At 35.2% G+C, this 23,380-nt stretch overlaps 1 protein-coding gene across 7 annotated transcripts in view; it reads right to left on the minus strand.

Annotated features, from left to right (window-relative positions):
• WDPCP (WD repeat containing planar cell polarity effector) overlaps positions 1-23,380 on the minus strand; it is a 607,526-nt gene that overhangs the window by 280,013 nt on the left and 304,133 nt on the right. For 6 of the 7 annotated variants that reach the window (XM_053200664.1, XM_053200665.1, XM_053200666.1 and 3 more), the window contains 3 exons: positions 5,175-5,259; positions 1,598-1,645; positions 702-752 (listed from right to left, as the gene is read on the minus strand). In XM_053200664.1, the coding sequence (XP_053056639.1) occupies positions 702-752; positions 1,598-1,645; positions 5,175-5,259 (184 nt within the window). Of the gene's footprint in view, positions 1-701; positions 753-1,597; positions 1,646-5,174; positions 5,260-23,380 lie in introns of those variants that run through there. The other variant, XM_053200669.1, reaches the window with a different exon arrangement.

Raw genomic sequence — 23,380 nt, forward strand, 5'->3', positions numbered from 1 at the left:
AATTTCATTCTATAAACATAATGCATGATGTATAGAGCATATGTACAAAGTTTTAAATTGATGTTGCAGCTACTAATACAGCATTTAAAAAATTAAATGTCAGCTCGACCATTTAAAACAAGGGAACAAGTAGGATTTTCAGCTCTACCTGTATTATATATAAAACTTAAATTATATTTAATTTCACTCATCAAAACCATATTTCATTGTAGCCAAATTACATATATAATGTATTTATATACCTGAGAACAGATAAGGCTAGAAAGAATAAAATGCTAATATTAATCATTACAAATTTTCGTTCTTTTTTACAAATTTTATTTTCTTAAAATGGGTAATATGTATTAATCATTTAGGCATGGTATGTATAATAAAACATTATCAGAATTTAAATATGATATACTTACTTTAAATATAATAAATGATATAAATATGGTTCATTAAGAAAGTTTATGTTCACACAAGCATAGATCTTGTTCAAAACTAGACAGAGATTTCAAAGGTCTGAATTAGAAGTGCCTAAGAAATATAACTCTCATGTTTATATACCTCAACAATGGGAATTTACAATTAAAGAAATTTGGAGGGAGTAACATTTCCTACTTGTACAGAAAGCTTAAAAAAATTTTTAAGACTGAATCTTCAGGGATATTAAAACTCCAGTTTTATAATAATTACAAAAAAATATAAAGTAAGCTTACATTCTGCCAGCTTGTGCTTTTCTTCTAAGTCACCATGCTCTGTCACTGATACTGTGGCAGAAGAGAGAAGGAAGAAAATAAAAATGGAAGGTATTTTGATTTTAATACTTTGTGTTTTGAAATGCACATATATCATGTATATTATGCACGTTGTTGAGATTAATGAGTTATGTTAAATTTTTAAGAGGCAGGTGAAACAATGCCATAATGTGGATGTTTTCATTGCATAGAGGTATTTCTTACATTTGTAGTGCAAAGGCTTACATCGCACAACAGGTGGGCCAACATCCTGAGCTCACAATCTCATCAGATAGGGAAGAGAACTGCAACGAGTCCAGAATAGGAGCCGCTTCAGTCTGCCATCAGAACCATGAAGCTAGCCTATTAACCACCAAGCTAAGCAGACAGGATGCCCACCCCAGCACCACTTCAACAGAGACCAAAACAGGAAGTAACTAGCTAGAAGGACCTTTTGGCCCATCATGAAACTTCTGGGATTAACAGGATTAATCAGATAAAGAAAATTGATCATTCACTCAGAAATGCCTATTTCAGATATCAGGTGAGGATCCGGGAGGCCAGCACCAGTGGGACCCACGCATTAACAATGCCCTCTACTGGGACACTGATAAATAAACGTGAATAGACTGTCCAGTTATCAGTCGGATCGGCAGTAAAATGAACATTTTCATGTCCTTCTACAGCATTTTCTCAATATTGCTTTATTTTATACAGAACAGATATCAACCTCAACATTTTTCTAAAGGACTAAAATGACTTTTTTTTAATTTTAGAATTTACCTAATGCTCAAAAAAGAGTTTTTTTTAATGGCCAGTATTTTACAGTTTAAAATATTTCATTTATAAAAATTAGTTGTATAGAATACATACTTTACCTGCTGGGTCTTTCTTGTCATAATACTGGTAGATCCCTATGTCTCTATCTATAGAAAAGAAGAAATAACATTAGTTTGTGATAAAAAGTTCTGGGAAATAAGAAGCCAAACCATGCTATATATATGTCAGGATTGGGGTTGGGAGTGGGTAGGCAGGAAGGAGGGCATAAACCATCTTTTTATGTTACTAGAAATAAATAGATCAAAAGTATATGCGTTCATCTATTCCAGGGATATGTGGGAACTGGAAGGTTTATCAATCTAATTAGAAAAGATTTACACAAAACTGGAAGGGCATGAGGAAAGGAGCAGTAAAAAACTGAAATCAAATAAGACCAACTTTTCTCTTTCACACTTCCTCTGATATTTTTCACAGGGTGCTACCAAAAGGAACTCCCACTAAGCAACGCCATATGTAATTAGTGGATGGAAATGCCCTGTTGGATTCTGAGTTGTTGCTTGCTTTTCTCCAGTTTAGCTTGAATCTAGTACAGTGCTTGGGGGAAATTTGCAGGAGAAAAAGAAAATTAGAGGAAAGCATGGGTAAGTTACCTGAAGCTTGTTTACATTCAAAAAACCTTCCAAATGCATTCAAATTCAGATGTTCTCCTGGGACTAAAAAGCAAAGCAAGGCTTCCTAGAGTGATTTAACCAAGGACTCTGTCTTTGCAACTGAATTACAGGAAAACAAAATAACTGTGTCCATTTTGTTCCTATATGTGAATAGTGAAATATTTTTCCTTTGAATTAACATTTGTTTCCCTCCATGCAAAATAATTCTAGTTACTAACAAAAGAATGCAACTGTTTCCGAAGAAGTGGAAGCAGTACAGGCTGCCCCCTAGTGACTGACTGCTCCAAACTTTCTCAAACTAAATGAAACTTTCAAAAGAGGTATTACAGCTATAGCCAATTTTTTAAATAGAGTTGTTAAAAATATTCAATCCTGTGTACTTATTAAAGCTCTATTCTATTTACCATGCCACTAATTGGAACACATAATTTTTTTTTAAGATTTTATTTTTAAGTAATCTCTACACCCAACATGGGGCTCGAACTTACAACCCGGAGGTCAAGAGACTGCTCTTTTGACTGAGCCAGCCATGCGCACAGAGACATATAATTTTAAAGAATGAAGTTTACTTCTATTATTTAGATTAAAAATATTTAATAAGGGGTGACTGGGAAAGGTTATAAGTAGGGCTCCTAAGATACTGATAATATTTTATTTCTTGAGTGATTTTATGGGCATGTTCATTTTTTGATAGTTCAAAATATACCCTTATGATCTTTATACTTTTCAATATATATAAAAAGGTAGACTTTCAATAAAAAGGTAGGCTTTTTTAAAATCTAAGAACCATAAGCATTATTTACATGGGCAATGTGTCCTCATATAATATTCCATCACTAGATGCAGCCAAATATTTATAACTCTAGAACAGAACTATGAAGACCATAAAGGCCCTTGAATTCTTTTTATTTTTTTAAGCTTTTTAAAAAAAATTTATTTAAGTAATCTCTATAGCCAATATGTGGCTCCAGCTCATGACCTGGAGATCAAGGGCTACATGCTCTTCTGAGATAGCCAGGCACCCAAGAACCCTGAATTCTGTATCTGACCCAGAGTAGGCTGTCAAAACCCAATCAGAGCCTAAGCTGGATGAGGAAGGCGTCCATGCAGAATGTCAGGCTGACAGTGTATCAGAACCACAAGTGTCCTTTTCACCGAAGGACATTCACATGGGGCAATGGCCAAATGTGGGTGTCTAGGTGAGGAAGACATCCACATATGGGAAGAGCCCAACATGGTATGTCAGAACCAATGTGAAATGAGAAGGGCATCCACATAGGGGAGGGAATGCCCACTGAGATAGAAGACTGAGTGCATACAGGGTGATTAAGTAAGAAAAGATATGGGAGTCCCAGGTTTCTCACTGTCAGAGAAGAGAAATACAAATATAGAAAGGGAGAAAATTAGAATGAACCCTCTGCTGGTAGATTAGAATTGATTTTCAATAGAGATAGATACAAAAATGAATATAGATGTAAATATATGTACATACATACATACCCTAGGCTCTGCCCACTGAGAGCCTAGTAAAAATGATACTCCAATAGCAATAAGCATACCTAAAGTACCGTTGACTTCTAGATACCACTTCCCTCTAAAAGGAACCAAGCTACTTAGAGAAGTAACTGATTCCAGCACGCTAGGGAATCTTTCTGTTGTGCCAGAAAGAATGGAAATGCTTAAATACTGATAGGGACCTGTCACAAAGACATAGACTCAGCTTGAGTGGGGTCCCACTGGCCACATCAGAAACAATTTAAATATCAAAATAAATAATGATAGTAATGGATTAAAACCATTGAATAGGAAACCTGAGTCCACAGGGATAAGATAAATAATAAATATACTTAAAGTTTAATAAGAAACAATACATTTACATAATCTCAAAATATCTCCCTATGAAATACTAATTAACTCCAAAGGAAAAGTAACTTTGCAGTGGAGAATACTACCAGACACAATCTTAATGATCATAAACATTATCAATAAAGACACAAATTGAAATTGTACACCACCCAATTAGGATGTGCTGAAAATACAACACCTCTTCTGGGATATTCACATCAAACATATATAATCTGAAACTTCAGATTTGTAAAAAAAAAAAAACTTCAAACATATCCAAATACAGGGGCCTCTTATAAAATAATTGACATAAAATCTTCAAAACTGTTAAGGTCACAAAAGTTAAAAAATAAATAAAAATTTTAAGGATGAAAGACAGGAGTAATGTGTGTTTTAACAATGCTTATTAGTATTATGGGATAAAGTATGTATTGTTAGGAAATATCTTTTAAAAAATCTTCTCTTTTGGGGCACCTGGGTGGCTCAGTCAGTTAAGTGTCAGACTCTTGATTTTGGATCAGGTCATGGTCTCACGGGTTTGTGGGATCGAGCCCACATCAGGCCCCATGTCGGGCTCAGTGCTGGGAGTATGGAGAAAAGAAATCCAAAGACCATGAATATAATTAATTGTACACCTTAGCTGCATGTTTGAAATATTACCTTTTTTTTTTTTTTAAGTAGGATTCACGCCCAGTGCAGAGCCCAACATGGGGCTTGAACTCATGACCTTGAGATCAACACCTGAGCTGAGATCAGAGTTGGATGCTTAACCAACTGAGCCACCTAGGCACTCCTGAAATGTTATCTTAATATCAAATAGAAATACATTTACCATTAGTTAGCCTACAAATATTTATGAATATAAGTCAGTCATTAGGAACAATCCCAGGAAAAAATTGAACAATGTATATCTCCTAAACGGAAACAAATATTAGACCAATATAATTTTCACAACAGAAAATCTAACTCAAATTGAAAAAATAACTTATTCAGAGTAACTAAAAATAATTATTTTTTTCATTAGCCAACTTTTCATTAAGTATAAAAAAAATAATGCAACTCCAGCAGAAGAATCTAAACTCTAATCTTTGCTAGTACTTACTTATAACATTGTAACTTATATTTGAAAATGACTGAAATTAATCCAGAGATCATTTACCCCCAATGTGTAAGGTATTCTTCAAAGACCACAGGTGCAGTTCAGTCAAGCAGAAAGACATCTGAAGGCAGAAGAAATCTCCGTCCTGTTTAAAAAATAATTAAAAAGAAATGCCAATTATCTTCCATTGTCAATAAAACCAAGATCTCTTAGAAAAATAATAGAATCATCTGACACTACTGATATTTGAGATATGGCCCATTAGAATAAACATATTTTAATGTACCCTTGGTTAACCATCAAGAAATAAACTCTAGGAAAAAAAAATACACTCTTCCTAAATGTAGTATGTCATCTCATTGAGAAATGTGATAACATGAAAATATATGTTTGAATCTTCAGTAACTTGATTTTTAAGGCTCTGAGTATATTTAGAATTATTTCATATTTAAGCATTTTAAGAACATTTTTAAGAAAAGGAAACATCTGGGAACTAGTGTATTATGCTAAGTGAAATAAGTCAGAGAAAGATAAATATCATATGATTTCATTCATATGTGGGATTTAAGAAACAAAACAGATGAACACAGGGGAAGGGAAGCAAAAATAATATAAAAACAGAGGAAGGCAAACCATAAGAGACTCTTAAATACAGAAAATAAACAGGGTTACTAGAGGGCTTTGCATGGGGGGATGGGCTAAATGGGTGATGGGCATTAATGAGGGCACTTGCTGTGATGAGCACTGGGTGTTGTATGTTAAGTGATGAATCACTAACTTCTACTCCTGAAATCATTATTGCATTATTATATGTTAACTAAATTGGATTTAAATAAAATTTTAAAATTTTAAGAATTTAAAAATAAATAAAATATTTATTTAAAAAAAAAGCAAACATCTGTTAGGTAATTATTACATATAAACACATTTTGTATTATATTTTTAATATACAAAGCAAATATTTATCATCTCCCACATACAAACAAGCTAATTAAGAGTGGAATTTGTAGGGCACTTGGTTGGCTCAATCAGTTAAGCGTCGGACTTCAGGCTCAGGTCATGATCTCGCCGTCTGTGAGTTTGAGCCCCTCATCAGGCTCTGTGCTGACAGCTCAGAGCCTGTAGCCTGCTTCAGATTCTGTGTCTCATTCTCTGCCCCTCCCCCACTCATGCTCTGTCTCTCAAAACTGAATAAATGTTAAAAAAATAATAATAAAGTGGAATTTGCAAAGTAAATGGTATATAGTTACTATTACAAAAAATATTTACTTAAAGGTAAATGTGTGAAACCACAGTAGTGAATGTTCAGATTAGTTTGTTAATCTGCATCTCATTGTAGACCCAGATACAGCATTCTACTCTATTAGAAAAAAAAAAAAAAACAAGATAACAAGAGTACATGAAGTATTTCTCCCATTTTTAATATCAAGAGCTAGTGATGGTTATTACTGATACTTTTTCATGAAGGAGAACCCCATTAATTGGACTAATTGGAGGAAGACCAATATGAATGAGTAAAAAAGTCAACATTTTACAAGTATTTGAAAAAAATTTATTTAACTTCCAAATGTTTGCTTAGAAATACATACAGTACTATACTATGTGGATAGTTCACTATGTATTAGAAATACATAAACTATTGGTATCTTCTTTACAGAGATCACAAAAGAATTGCTCTTTCCAATAAAATTCTGAATAACAAAGAAAGCCTGAAAAATATTTATGACTTTTGTAGACACAGGAAAAAGCTCCCAGCTTCTTTAACATTAGGAGTGACTAAAAACATTTCCCTTATTATTCATAAGGGTGATAACCCCAAATAATTTTAGACATAGTAGAAACTTCTTTCATCCTTCCTTTACCTTTACATTTGACCTCAATGTATTAATAATCAAGGAATAGATGCATGTTCAGATAACAAGATGCAGTGTGCCAATATTGAAACAGCAGAGTGAACAATGGCAGCATAAAATAAGGGCCAAGCCTGCCTGGAACAGTGGGGCTCTGAAAAAGCTACAGAGAAGTTGTGAAATGTCAGCAGAGCATCAAAGATGCATAGGATTTCACCAGTTAAATGATAATAAAGAAAATGATGATGATAGCAACAGGCAATACTCGCTAAACACCTCATGAAAAGCATTGTTCTAAACATTATATATATATATAAACTTATTTAAGCCTCAGAGCCACCCTTTGAAGTAGTACAATTATTACTCCTATAATGAAGAAACTGAGGGACTGAGAAGTCACATAGCCAGCAGTTAGCTGAGGCAGACTTTGAATAGACGCAGACTGGCTCCAGAATCTGTGCTTGAAACCAGAGCACTCTATAGTATTGGGCTATCTAGAAGGGTGGGAGGGAGAATAGGTAGTAGTGTTGAGTACAAGGATGGCATATCCCAGGCATGGCAGTAGATTAAAATGCATGGTAGAAAGTGACAGAAGGCGCTCCTGGGTGGCTCAGTCGGTTAAGCATCCAACTCTTGGTTTCGGCTCAGGTCATGATCTCGAGGTTCGTGAGATGGAGCCGCAAGCTGAGAGCGCGAAGCCTGCTTGGGATTCTCTTCTCTTCTCTCTCTCTCTCTCTCTCTCTCTGCCCCTCCCCTGCTCGCACTCTCTATCTCAAAACATAAACTTTAAAAAAAAAGAAAAAGAAAGTGATAGAAAAATGCAATTGCAAAGGGTAACAAGGAAACAGACTATAAAAATAATAGAAATGTTTGGACTGATCTGAGTTCACTCTCTTCTGTGTACTGAAGTGCCTTAAAAAGGTTAGAGATAGAACAAAGGACCCTTCAATCCCCAGAGCTGCCCAGCTGTCACCAGAAGCTGGCTGCCACTGTATGTAGGTATGGGGTAGAAGAGCTATGAAAGAGGATGAAGTTCCTTATCAGCAGGCAGTACAGAAAAAGTGGTATTAAGCTAATTACAACTTTTTCAATTCAACTGAACTTTATCTTGCAGAGTTGTCTCCTTGGGAGTGACTCTAGTGAGGCTACTATTACTTAAAATATTTCCAAAGCCATATTCTTTGTAATTGTTTTCAGTTAGTTTTATGAGGCTCATTTCAGGATTACTTTATGATATACTTTTTTAAAAACCAAAATACTTACTGTTTTAGAATATGTAAACTGCACCCTTCTCATTTGGATGGGTGAGGTCTAGAATATTGGTTTAAAGAAACAGCTAATAAATTAAATAAATATTTACTTGCATTTAGAAAGCTTAATGAGTATATTCTAGACCCTAACTGCCTGGTTTCTTATTCTAACTTCTCAGTTTACTAGCTAACTTGGAAAACTGACATAGCTTCTCTAAGTTCCCCAAGATATATAATGGCCATAATAAAGTACCTACCTCAGGGACTATCTCAAGGGCACTTTTATTCAATTAATTAATTTATTGTTGCCATTGTTGCTGCTGCTACTGCTATTACTCTGTATGTCTAGCACTATGCAAATTTATATGAAAAAAACACAAGGAGTATGTTACATACAATCTCTGACCTTAGACAGTAATTTCACAAGGTGAAATGAATGAAATGAATAAATGAATAAAACTCTGTACTCCTAAGTACAGAGTACAATAGGGGTTTTATGAAAGAAAAACATGTATCTGTAGAGAAGTTTCTACACAAGAGAAAGTATTTGGATTAGGACATGCAAATGGGTTAATATTTCACTGGGAACAGAGAAGAATGGATGTGATGAAACAGGAGCATATTTCTTCTGATATTAAGTATCAAAGGTCACAACTTTTAGACTACACTAGAAAATAAAAATTCACATTCTTCAATTTAGTGTCTATTCAGACACCAATAATTAGGATTTATGACAATGTAGACAAAGACAAGGCTGAAATTTAGCTGTTATTAGATACATAAAAAAGTTTTATTATGTAAATTAAATATAAAGTTTTACAGCTAAAGCCAAAAAGGCCACACCTTTACTTATATATCAAAAGAAGACTCACTTGAAACTCTGTTTTTTTTCCAATTTAAGTCAATTCAGTAATAAAGAATTTGTCAAAACTTTTCCTTAATAGCAGAAATGGAGAGAAAAGAATACTTTTCCTTGTAATTCACATTGGCCATTTCTAAGAAGCAGGAATGCTTTTAACTTGAAAACCAATAGATCCACTGTCCACATTTTTACTAAGTTTGAAACTCCTATAGTACTCAGAAATTACAGAGTTTGGGGGAGAACAAGCAAAATGAGGTCCATGGAGAGCTTCAAATGTCAAGTGCAAACAAAGCCTGTGACCCTTTGTATTTGGACATAAGGAGAAGTTCTGAGAATCGTATGGGTTTGAGCCTATGATCTGGACTTCCAGGTCTTCCAGGTAGGTCAGTACCAAAGATTCATGTCTAGTCCCAATGGAGTGGGAACACTGAGAAAGATGCCCTAGTTCTCAAAATGCTCTGATACATAAATATTATCAATTTGTATTGATATTATTTCCCACTAAAAAATACAGGACAAAGGAAGAGAGGGGCATTCTGCTTTATAAAGGACCCCTATGGGGGCACCTGGATGACTCAGTAGGTTAAGCAACTGACTCTTGATTTTAGCTCAGGTCGTGATCTCACAGTCGTGAGATCTAGCCCTGCATTGGGCTCCACACTGGGTGTGGAACCTGCTTAAGATTCATTCATTCATTCATTCATTCATTCTCTCTCTCTCTCCCCCCCCTTCCTCTCCCTCAGTCCCTTCCCTGCTCATAAGCATGCACATGTGTATACACACACAAGCTCTCTCAAAAAAAAAAAAAATTGTAATAAATAAATAAATAAATAAATAAATAAATAAATAAAAACAAACAAACAAAGGACCCCTTTGTGGAACATTTCGTTTAGGGTAATAGCTGTAGAGGATGATACCCAGCTAGCTGTAGGGGATGACACCCAGCAGAAAGTAAGCAGGCCTGGCAGCCATTTGGATAAACATAGTCAACAAAAGTGTGGGATCCAGACAAAATGGGATCCACCCCAGCAAAAGCAGACATGGTGGCCAAGGAGTAATCCATACCACCTGGAGAAACAGCAATAATCAGGTGATGGAGTAAGCCTAACAAATAGTTGGGTGAGGCAAGTGAGAAGAAAATAACCAATGCCCATTAGTAAATGATTGTACTTGTTTATGAGCACATGTGACAACCCCTGCAGACTCCCCAAAATACATACAATTAAGGAGGCTTTGCAGGAGTCATACCCTAGCAGGTAGGCCAAAGATAGTCAAATATGGGTTATTCATCCTTCTTTTCCCCTGAACTTTAAATATCTGCTGATAAGACCATATAAGACTAAAAAGAACTAATGGAGTAAATAAAATAAGTTTATAAAAATCTACAATAACTACATGGGCACAGTGAGAGGGGACCAAGTCATTATCCTTCTTAGCCCTCAAGATGTCTTGCCATCTTTACACTGTGCAGGTTCTTTAAAAGATACAGACCTTTAAACGTCTTGCATCTTACTCAAGAATGTCACCAGTTAAAAGGAATGCTGGTAATTTCCTCATTTGAAAAATTGCCTGGAGGAAGTAGTCAAGACTAAGCTTGTATTATTCAAATACTGTATTAGTGCATAAATAGTTGTTTTAAAGGAGGGTAAGAAAAGAATTTCAGAAGAATGATGGATTCTGCATTGTGGGATTGGGGTGTGAGCAGAGATTAAAAAGGGAGAGAAATAGGGAGTGCCTTAAAAAGTTAGCTGAGAAATGCTGTCCCTATTCAGTGCCCTTGTCCATTGCTTGGAGTAAAATCCAATGCACAATTTAGAGCTAGAACAAAAGTAGCCATTTAAAGGGTTATGTGAAAAAAAATGATTTAGTAAAAAATACAGCAAATAATAATCCAAATGAAAAGAAAAAGGAAAAACCTCTACAACAACAAAATGCCCATAATTTTTATGTTAAAATAACTTAAATTTCTACAGTTTTCTACTTAAATTCTGTAAGGTAGTTGATGACCGTCCCAGATGCCCCAGAAGCCCATCCTGAACCTAAACCTGCGATCTCCATGAGAGAATAAGCAGCATGATTTAAATTAATCTTGACCTAAATCTAGATGATTGTTCTGCTGTAGAGGCAGAATCTATGACAGTCCAAATAGATTCATTCATTCATTCATTCATTCATTCATTCATTCATTCATTCATAGTGCACACAAGCGAGCAGGGGAGGAGCAGAGAAAAAGGGAGAGAATCCCAAGCAGGCACTGCTCTGACAGTTCAGAGCCCGATGTGGGGCTCAATCTCACAAACCATGAGATAATGACCTGAGCCAAAATCAAGAGTCAAACACTTAACCAACTGAGCCACAAACGTACCCCTATGACACCAAATTTTGAGGACAAAATGGTGAGAGGATCCTAGAGAGCCTTCTTACTTTTTACTTCCATTTTTAAAAAGTTTAAAGCCTTCCCTTCAAAACTGGTTACATTGTAATAAATCAATATTTATTTGCCTTAAGAAAATTGTTACCATATAGACTCAATTTTAAGAAAGTAACATGCAAAATAAAAACAGCTGTGTTAAAACACTGCAACTTGCTTTACTTTTGATAATTTTTCTTTTGAAAAAGAAAAACTATGTTTTAGAGGTACAGATTACTTGCCACTAAATAAATCTGCAAAATACTTGTCTTCCTGGTTTCTGAAGTCAGCTATTTTGACTGGTTTGGGAAGAACAGGAAGCTTCAGGGCAAATAAACCCCTAATGTAAAACATGATGGGAAAGGAAAGAATTAACAAATAGAAGACACTGTTCTAGTTTAACAAAGATAAATGATACCTGGCGCCAACGAGACATTTAAAATAAATGTGTTATCAGCACAATACCTCAGAGAGCCTAAGGGAATCTTTGTTGGGCATAAATTTAGAGTGTATACTTGCTATTTATTACCAACAGTCTTTCTGAGGAATATCTATTCACCAATTCAAAATGTACAAAAATGAAGACAACTAAAAAAGCATAAATTTAAGATAAACCACTGGTTAACTGTATCATTGGGCAATTTTCAAATTACACGAAACACAGCATATTCCCCCGTAATCTCTTGTCAAGCATCAACATAGAATCATTAATAATACCTGTTAAGCATATGCATAAACATAAATAATCAATGTCACATTACCAGAAATTAAGATTCAAAATAATATTTTGAAATATTTAACACTAAACCAAACAATTAAGCAACGAAAACATTTGTGTAAAAGGGCAGAGTGGTCTCAAAATAGAGACCTCTAGCTTGGATTGAACCTACTGCAACAGAAGACTAGAGCATTAGGAACACCAGACCATTGGTACCTCAGAGAGTCCTATGATATTAATTATATTAATTAAATGTCACCAATATTTTGAGCACTTTAGGTGTATGGCATTTTACTGTGAGTCCGATATACGAAGATTTACAAAGTAGAATCTCTACTATCAAATAGTATCCATGTAGCAGATAAAATAACCACAAAAACAACATGAAGTTTATGGTAAGTGCTAATCTAGCAACAAAGGGTGTTCAGTAGGTGCTCTAGTTTGATAATAAAGTAGAAGGGCATTGAGGATTGTTAGTTTTTTTGTGTGTTTATTTATTTATTTTGAGAGGGGGGCAGGGGCTAAGAGAGAGGGAGAGAGAATGAATTCCAAGCAGGCTCCGCACCATCAGCACAGAGCCTGACACGGGGCTCAAACCCATGAACCATGAGATCATGACCTGAGGGGAAGTTGGATGCTTAACCAACTGAGCCACCCAGCTACCCTGAGGATTGTCAGATTTGACAGAGGGAGAGAAATAAAAATGAGAGAACAGTATACAAAAATTTAAGTTGCAAGGCTTATTTGAGAAATAATAAGCAATTGGTTTGGTGCACAAATAGAAGAGATAAATCAGGGCCACACTAAGGTAGTCGCCATCAGGACTTCACATCTGCTAGGTAGCTAATGAGGAATAGTGACAAGTTTCTGATCTGGTATTCTAGAAAAAGTAATCAACAGATCAGAATTGTTGTTGGAAGATTTATTGTATAGGTGGTAATACTGACGGAGTGGAGGAAGAGGATACAAGTAACCTGTTAGAAAAGCTACATAGAAAAAGAAATAACACCAATATTCAGTAACAAGAACTTGATTTGGGATGATGGCAGTTGGAAAGTAGCTTAAAAGAAAAAAAAAACAGATTCAACTGATGTGTTGAAGAAAGAGTCAATATCCTATGGGGACTAATGAATTGTAGAAGCGAGAAAGAAGGAAGAATCTGGAATAACCCCCAATGAATAGGAATCTGGTTACTGCACAGAGAGTGGCCCTTGCCTTGAACATGCTTCCACTGAGCAGGTATGTCTCTATCATCATGTGCCAGGTAAAAGGGAGCCAGTACATTCTCCCCTTGAGTACCTCAACTACTCAATCCACACACCTCAATCTGCCCAGCCACTGACTTGGCTGGCTACTCAATTTCCTGAGTACTTTTCCCTTGCCCCTCAGTTTCTAACTCAGGCTCTCCCTCTTCCTTAGACTGTGATTCAGCGTCTTCACTCTGTGAAGGACTCACAAACATCAGTTTTCTTAGTTACACCCAGTTTTCAAGAACCCCTTACACAGACCTGTTCCCACTTGGTTTATTCTAGTTTCAAGAGCAGATTTTGAATTAAAAAATACACAGAAACAGGTTAGTCTAGAAAAGAAGCATGTTTTGCCAATGTAGGTAAGCTGAACTTTTGACACAGTGGGAATTCAAGGTATAAAAGTAGATATGGTTGTGTCTAACTGATAGCTATAAATACAGAAAAGGGGCCTGGACTGTACAAAAACTATCTTGGGATTATATAAATAGAAAGTTAAAAATCACTGAGTAAGATCCCAAAACAAAAATAAAGCCAAGGATAGATATTTTGGTAATTCCCCAACAAGAAGATAATGAAAAAGAAATTAAGACAGTATAGTGTCAAAGAAGGAAGGAAGGAAGGAAGGAAGGAAGGAAGGAAGGAAGGAAGGAAGGAAGGAAGGAAAGGAAAGAAAGAAGGAAGGAAGGAAGGAAGGAAGGAAGGAAGGAAGGAAGGAAGGAAGGAAGGAAGGAAGGAAAAGAGGGGCATCTGGCTGGCTCAGTCAGTTGGGCATCCAACTTTGACTTAGGTCATGATCTCTTGGTTTGTGCGTTTGAGCCCCATGTCAGGCTCTGTGCTGACAGCTCAGAGCTTGGAGCATGCTTTGGATTCTGTGCCTCTCTCTCTCTCTCTCTCTCTCTCTCTCTCTCTCTCTCTCTCTCTCTCTGCCTCTCCCTTGCTCGCACTCTGTCGCTCTCTCAAAAACAAATAAATATTAAGAAAGAAAGGAAGGAAGAAGGAAGTAACAAACAAACATGTCAAGAAAACAAGAGAAGAAAAAATGGTATATGTGTTTTATTTTAAGTGGCTATATAGTGGTCAAACTTGTTTCTGAATTTCAACGTAGAAATGACCTCAATATAGTTTAATGAGAAGTAATGTTTTATCAAGGGCAGAGAGATTAAGTCTTCTAAGGAAGGTGTGGTTCTACTGCTCTGAATGCTGGGCTGTGAGCCAAAATGCCTCATTTCTAATCTAGCTATGACAGACTTACCCCAAACCATTTAACTTCTCTGCCTCAATTTCCCTACTTACAAAAATAAGGATAATGATACTGACCTACATTTGCAACATTTGTAAGGATTAATTAATGTTGTATACTGCTTTGAAGATGAAAAGCACTGAGCATTACTAGTTGGTATTGCATAACTAATTGCCTATTAATACTGAAAATTTTATCCTTTAATTTCATTCAAACAGCAGTTATCACATAAATGTTCTAGCTCCCTCAGTGACATTTACCTTCAATTATTATTATTAAATTATTTTTCTGTATCTAGATCTTTTCTAGATTGTATCATAAGTGTTATTCCATAGGATATAAAGATTTGATGAACTCAGAAGTCTAGAACACTTTTTTAACCTAAATATTAAGTATAAATATTCAGGACATATTTATTTGCTAATGAGCAGCCATTGCAAGTATTCAATAAATGCTAAAAGGTAATACTCAAACTTATGAAATTTTAGATTTAACAAATAACACCAAGAAATTATATGGTAAAAGCAAAATAAAAAAGCACAAAGCAGTGTATTGAAAACACTGTCTCTGGGGCACCTGGGTAGCTCAGTTGGTTATGTCAGACTCTTGATTTTGGCTCAGGTCTTGATCTCATAGTTTGTGAAATCAAACCCTGGTCAGGCTCCAAGCTGTCACTGTGGAGCCTGGTTGAGATTCTCTCTTCTTCTCTCTCCATCCCTTCTAAGTAAACTTTAGAGGTGCCTGGGTGGCTCAGTCAGTTAAGCATCTGACTTTGGCTCAAGTCATGATCTCATGTTTCATGGGTTCGAGACCCGTGTTGGGCTCTGTGCTGACAGCTCAGAGCCTGGACCCTGCTTCAGATTCTGTGTCTCCCTCTGTCTCTGACCCTCCCCCACTCACATTGTCTCCCTCTCTCTTAAAAATAAACATTAAAAAAAATTTTTTTAATAAATCAATAGACTTTAAAAAAATGAAAAAAAGTCCTTATTTCTAAAACAACCTATACAACCTAAAAGTATACAAAAAATAGAGAAACTTTTAAACCCATTTTAAATTTATAATAGTAATGCATGCTTATTGTTTTTAAAAATACAAATATGGAAATATTTGATGTTAAAATGAGTATGTTCCCCTCCCAGCTGCCCTCTCCACTGTGAAAGGAGCCACTGCACAGTATGGCATGTGGCCTTCCAGATTTTCTTGCTATGCTTACAGTGTGTCCATACCCATACTTACTTCCTTTGTGTTTTTGTAAAGACAAGATTTTATGATACATACCATTTCCTTTTTTCACCTGAACACCACAGCATGGATATTCTCTATCTACATACACAGACTGACTTCATTGTCTGGGTTACTTTCCTCAACTAAAGATTGGATTTATTCAAGTATCTGAAAACATTCTACAATGGAAACTGTTATTAGATGCTGCTTGTTCTGTGCTATGGACCACGCACATACTGCCACGCTGTTTTCAGAAGACTTGAAAGGTCACTAATAGTTTAAAAACTGTACACCTGACAGAGAAGGAAGACAACTTAATGTTTCATCCAGATCCAGAAGTACATCCCTCACTATTTTTTAATACAATGTAAGATGGATGTAAGATGTTTCATTGGATAGTGATCGTAATTTACTTAACCATTTCCTCAATGTACATTCTGTTTCTACTTTTTGCCTTACAATCCCATGAAAACATACATGCACACCTTACATTTTGAGAGGTGATGCCAAACTGGCCTCCGAGATGACTCTGCCAATTTACATTTCTACCAATAACATTACTATCTTTTTCCCTATATCCTCAATAACATGGAGAATTATCTAACTTTTACATTTTTGCCAATCTGGTATGTGAAAACTGGATTCCTGTAGTTTTCAGTTTCATTTTTCCACTTACTAAAGAGATCAAACACCTTTTCACGTATTTTTAAATAATTTTATTTCTTCTATAAACTACTTGTTTCTATCTTTGTCCATCTTTCCAATGAGTTCTTTATCTCATTCTCTGTGTATTAATAACATTAATCCTTCATTGTATACATTGGACATATTTAGCCCTTGAAATTTTTTCATCAACTTTATACATGAAGAAAATAAGAGAATACAGAATTCACATTTTTTTGAAAATTGAGCATAACCTAACAGAAAGCTCTCTGAACTCCATTCAGCTAGTGAAGAAGTGGTTCTTCACAGCCGCTCACAGTTGGTTAGATGATGCTATTTCTAGATGAAGCAAAAGACAACAGATTCTTATGTTCCAGGAAAAGTGTGCATCACTCTTAATAAATAAAAGAGGTTAGAGGAGATTCTTTGCCTAGAAAGAAAAGTGGGAGTCCCTTCAAGTTCCCAAAATAAACTGTGGCAAAAATCTTTATAAAGCTCCTGTTATACTTAAATTTGGAAAATATTCCCCTCGGGCATTGTTTAAATTGTTTAATTCATTTAAATAGATTTTGTCAGTTTAACATTTTTCATACTGTAAGCAGTTTTGACATTTAGACAATTTATCAATGGCTTCTTTATTGTGGTCTGTTTCCTCTTTTTCTACTCATTACATGCAACAAATTAAATTTCACTAATATTTAAAGATCAGTGTTGACCTTTGCATAGCCATTTTCTAGTTCCTGTTAATACAAACATCTTGTTTGCTGATGTTCATTTTCAATATTTTACTGCACACAATTTCCATTATTCCAAAGAGACTTGTATCCAGTTGAAGTGCATTCTTTCAGTGACCTTACAAAATAATTGCTATGGCTTATATCAGGAATTTGGTGGGGGGGGGGGGGGGATGCTTGCATAAGCAAATAATAACAACAACAATAAAATAATCTTTGCCTACCATCTCCTCTTATATATGTACCCACCTTTCTAATCTACAAAAATATGGACTTAATTCTTGTTAGGATGTATTTCAGTCACAACAATAAAAAGACAAAGAAACAGAAATGTTGGCAATACAATCGTGATAATTAATTCTAGATTACAATTGCATATGCTATACATGGATAGAAAGAAATGGGACTTTGAAGACAGAGTAAACTGAATTTCAGGAATAATTCCTAAAGAGCTGAGTTAAAGACAAGAGAACACTGAAATGCTCTTATCTAAACCAATGCTAACTGGTGAAATAATTTGTCAATTTAGATTTACTGTTTTCAAAAGCATATAAATCAAAGAGTGTTGCAAAGTGAGCAAGAATGGAAAAAAAGATAGAGATCCTTTCTCTTCAAATAGAAAAGACAGTGAAAATTTTTGAAGTGGCCTCCAGCTATCACCTCAACCTTGTCAGATTTCACTTGTCAACACTTTGATGACAGATTGCCACCCCCTCCTCTAAAAAACAAACCCTAGTAACTGTTGAAAGAAACGGCTTCTTATAAAAGTGGAATATCTCATGCAATTTGATAGTTGTATACTTTAAAATCTTTTTTCCCCCAAAGAGACTTGAAAAACCTTTTTCTATGGCTATTATCAAAACTTAAAAGCTGAAGAACACTCCCAGTGTGGGGAAGAATAGGGGGTATAACATTTTTAAATACCTACTTAATGCATTTTATATTCATTATTTCATCTAATCCTCACAGTAACCCTCTGGAATTGTGTACTAAATTGTGCATGTATTTGCCTGCGTACATATGGTGTGCATGGGCATAAAAGTATTTTTCTGGGCAAGGAATAGCAGTTTCTCCAAGGAGTCTTTTTGCCTGCCCTCCCCCAACCCAAATCAACTCTGATAGACTAGAAATCTCTTAATTTAGATATGAAAATAGGTCTAAGGAGGTAAAGTAATTTGCACAAGTTCAGTCAGTTTGTTATAGGAACAGTTAGGGCTAGAATTCATGTCCACAGATTATCTGTGCAGTGCTCTTTCTACTCTACCTCCCTCTGCCTAAATGCTATGCTAAATAGAGCCTTTTAGTTAAGCTTCTGCTTAAGCACCTAAGACAGGTGTCAGTTTAGACTGATGTAATTAATCCATGGTGAAAGATACAGATGAAACCTATTTTCTGGCCAAATTTAATTTATTTTGCTTGGAAAACCCTTGGAGGAAGTTATGTGAATGACTATTTAAGGATTATTTTTAATTAGTATATTAGCAGTTTTTAAGTAAAATGATGTATCTAAAACATCTGATTAAAACTGGTATTTCTTAGACACTAAAGAATCTTCACACTATTTACTTAACAAACTTCACAGATAATACAAAACTAAGCTCTAACATGAATTATTAATGTTTTACAGCTGAATGTTAAATGAATTAAGGTCTTCTTTTTAAGTTATTGCATTATATCAGAGGTTTATTTCTATTTTGACTCCCCTTATTGGGTGGTGGTTCTCACTAAATTCACAAGCTCCTCAATCTCTATGACAAGTTCTTAATGAAATGTAAACAAGCCCTAAAAGCTCCCGGTTCATAAGAATTTTGCAGTGAATCCTTCTATATTGTGATTGCATCTTCCTTCATACTCTTTATTCCTGATTGGTCATTTTCACCTTTACTAATGGCTTGTCACAGCATAATTACTTACATAATACTTTTGGTATTTTGTTTCAGTACTTGAATGGAAAACCAAAGAAGGTAACTCAGGAAAGAACAGCCTTTTCTTACTGAAATGAAGACTGTGAATAACCACCAAGTTCCCCCTGAGAAGGGATCAGTTTCACCTTAATACATTTAATACAGGCACACATCATCACAGCTTAAAATGTTAATAATTTCCTAATGAGTAGAAAATTATTAACTAATATTTAAAAATCAGAATAAAACAAGGAAGATTCTAGATTACAATCATGTTTTACCTTAAAGCCCAAACAAATCATGGATTAAAAAAAAAAAAAATGTTTCCCATGCTTTTCAGACTGGACTGTCTTATCGAGCAGTAAATAGAATAACATATTTGAAAATATGTGGCAAATGACCATTGTTCAATAAATGTCAGTTTCCTTTTCCTCAATATTCATATCTGTAAAACAGACCCCGATTTCAATAGAAAAGAAAAAATACTCTGATTATTTTAGTGTTTCACTAAGTATCATTTCATCTTCTAATTATTTTAGTTTGGGTCAATCTACATTTGCAAAGCATCTACCATGTCCCAAATTGGGCCAGACATTGTGCTAGGCATTCAGGATATAAAGGTGGGAAAAAAACCAAGAACTTACATGTGAGGAGGTGGTAACTTAGTGGAGGATGGGGGGATGGGAAGAGAAAAACAATGAATACAATTACATCAGAGTATGGAAAATAAAGTAGAATCATATCCAAGGAAGAAAGTACAGAGAAAAGAGTTATCAATTCTAACGTCTAACACAATCTCAGCCACAAAAATTGAAATTATAAATCTATTTTCAGAACCAGAGGCCTCTTTAGAGAAAATGAATACCTAGCATAGGACTGGGTCACATAAAGCTACTGTATGCTTCACATTGAAACTTTATGTATATGATAATCAATGTATACATTTAACACAGTGTTGCTTTTTTTTTAATCAGAATTCAACATTAAATCAGTAGCACTTTATAATCAATGGTAAATTAGAATGAAGGAAACATTGCCTATATCAATGCTTGATTGATTTTTTTTTTTGGTAGCACAACCAGCTCAAAGTTGGCAACATACACAAAAATCCTACATAGAGGACCATCCCAATAAAGATAGGGGGTTCAGCACATATAAAATGACAGTACACAACAGAAAGAAAACTCACAAGGCAAGGAGAATGAGAAATAGGGCAACAAAATAGTTATCAACAAAATTTTGGAGAGTAAAAAGCTGATGGATAAGAGGTAACTGACAATAGACTCAAAAAAGTGTAAAGCCAAGAATACATGTAGGGTGGATGGCTAAGAGCCAAAGAGTTCATGCACTAGAACTCTAAAAAGAGTCTCAGAAACTAGAAGCACCAAGTACTTTTGAAGGAATGCTTAGGATTGAAAACAAGGGAACTGTTTGAAATTCTATGTAAAGAATACTTAAGACTTCTAGGTGCTATTCTCTGCCAGCACAGCTGGACTATCCCTCCCTATCATAGAAAAAAACTGTAAAATGACTCTTTAGAGGTGGTTTCAGAGCAACTACTTAAGAAACAAAACATTACTGAAGAATAAGAGAGCTACTCTGAAAAGAAGGAGGAAAGGGAGGAAATAAAAATAAGACAGCCAAAATAAATAACTCAAATGAATGTTGAGGAAATCTCCCAGAAAGTAAAAAGAAATGCATACTCACACACACACACACAGAGAGAGAGAGAGAGAGAGAGAGAGAGAGAGAGAGAGAGAAGAAATCTGGAGAATCAGTCAGATTAATCCTAAATCACACATATGACTAAGGAAGAAAATAGAGACAATGGAAGGAAGGGAAGAAATTATCAAAGAAAAAATACAAGAAAATTTCCCAGAACTGAAGTACATGAGTTTCTAGGTTGAAAGAAATTTTCAAGTACCCAACACAATGGTTTACAAAAGAGTCACCCCCTAGGCATATCATTATGAAATCAAAACACTGGAGATAAACAAAAATCTTAGGTTTCCAGAGAAGAAAAAAATAAACCATGACAAAAACAGGTCACTTAAAAAGGATCAAGGCATCAGACTTCTCAACACCAGCAATGGGAGTTAGAAGTCAAGGAAGTACTGCTTTCAATTTCTCAAGGAAAATTATTTCCTACCTATAATTCTATATGTAGCCAAACTATCACTTCAGTGTGAGATTAAAGATGTTCAAAGAGGCAAGGTCTCAAAAATTATCATGCATTTTTAAAAGGAAATTACTGAAAAATGTGTCCCACCAAAGGATACAATTAACCATGAAAGAGGACGATATGGGATCCAGGAAATAAAGGATCCAACACAAGAACAAGGAAAAAGGATTTCCAGAATAGCAATAAATGGAAATCATACAAGGATAAAACTGTATCTCATGCACAATAAAGGAAGAGAGCAAGCTCCATGAAGAATATTGCCAAGAAAAAAAAATTGACAGTAACAGACTACCTGATGCACACAAATCTACAGAAAGAAGATTTATACTTTTGCTGGGAAAGTTGGGATGAGAAAATAATAGGTCTATAAAAAATAAGCAAATTGTAAAAGTAATGCAATTATTAACTGCATAGAAAACACAATTATACAAGAAGAAAAATGTAATCTTTGTATGTTACACTGCTAAACTTTTATTACATACAGTTAGAATACTGGAGACATACAATTCAGATTAACCAAAAACTGTGGTATACCTGTGCTGGAAGAGAGAGAAGTTTGTATGGGAGGGCATAAGTGCTAAGGCAGGGGTTAAGTTCTCTTCCAAAGTGACAATTTAATAGGCTAAAAAGTAAAATTTTCAAAATGAAGAAATAAGCAATGCATGTTGTTTACAAATACAGAGGTAAACACCAGAAGAAATAACTAAAGAACTGAAAGTGCTTGCCTCTGGTTGGTGCTGAGGATCAGAAATGCCGTGGTTATTGATAAGCCTTACAGAACTCTCCTTATACTATGTATGTGTGCCATTTTGATTTAAAGAAAAAGTTTCCCACCTCGTCCCAAGTTTATTCAGAACACATCTGAAGACAGAAATAGCAGTGAACATTGAGTAAATGCTTCAATCCTGCTGTCTCACTCACTCCTATGCTAACAATGCCTTTAATGTCTTGGTGGGCATCCTTTATTCTCCCTCAATTGATGGTCTATTTAACCACTGTAGTAGCAGCTAATCATACTACTTCAACAGGCACTCTCCATGAAAGAATACTTTCTATTAGAAATAAAATTAGTATTTTCCTGAGATAATTCACCACTTTGACTTTGCAACATTCCACGATGTTATGGCATTTAAAAATAGGTGTGAAACTGCAGAGCTACCCACAGTTAGCATTTATTTTTTTAGGAGATGCATATTCTGTAGATTGTCAAGCTAACTTATTGAAGCATTAGGTAGACATTAAATACCCAACTACAGATACGGAGCTTGGGAGCAAGATCTAGAATAAAAATGTTAGGGAGCCAATTAAGTAGTTGAAGCCATAAATGTGGATGGTGAGAGAGGGTGGTAGCTAAAGGAGTCTCAGGACAGAGGGAGGGTTGTTTGTTTGTTTGTTTAAGATGGAAGAGACGTAAACTATCAATTATTCTCATCACTCTTGTGTTTGCAACCTCTTCTCCCATATCCTCCTTCCTAGAGGAATTAGACGGGGCCAGGGCTGCAAAGAGCACAGCGTCAATACTTGGTTTTGGTGCCAACTCAGGCTGCAGCTGTGTGTCTGTAAACAGTACAGTTCAGAATTTGTCACAGATGGTGCCAACCAATGAGAAGGTGTCTAGGTATTCAAAGCAGGGTTTGCTATTTTTTCAGTAGTTAGTAAATATTATATGTCAGTTATTTTCTAATAAAGAAAAATTGGGTGGTATACATATTTTAATTACAAAATATTTTTTAAATTTATAGCTTAATACAGATCAGTGCATGGCGGATTTGGCACGAACACTGGTTTAACTACATATTCCCTTCCATTGACATTCCAATGTACACTTACGTAAAGTACCTAATTTATTAAATTAATGTTTGGACATGATTTATTCAAACGTCAGTTTATGGTATGACTTTGTTACAAATTATTCAATATGTGGCATACTCAGAAAAGTGCTTTAACTTAAAGATACTCAGTAATAGGTTTAACACTCT

Source organism: Acinonyx jubatus, chromosome A3 (genome assembly GCF_027475565.1).
Source record: "Acinonyx jubatus isolate Ajub_Pintada_27869175 chromosome A3, VMU_Ajub_asm_v1.0, whole genome shotgun sequence".
Taxonomy (NCBI): Eukaryota; Metazoa; Chordata; class Mammalia; order Carnivora; family Felidae; genus Acinonyx; species Acinonyx jubatus.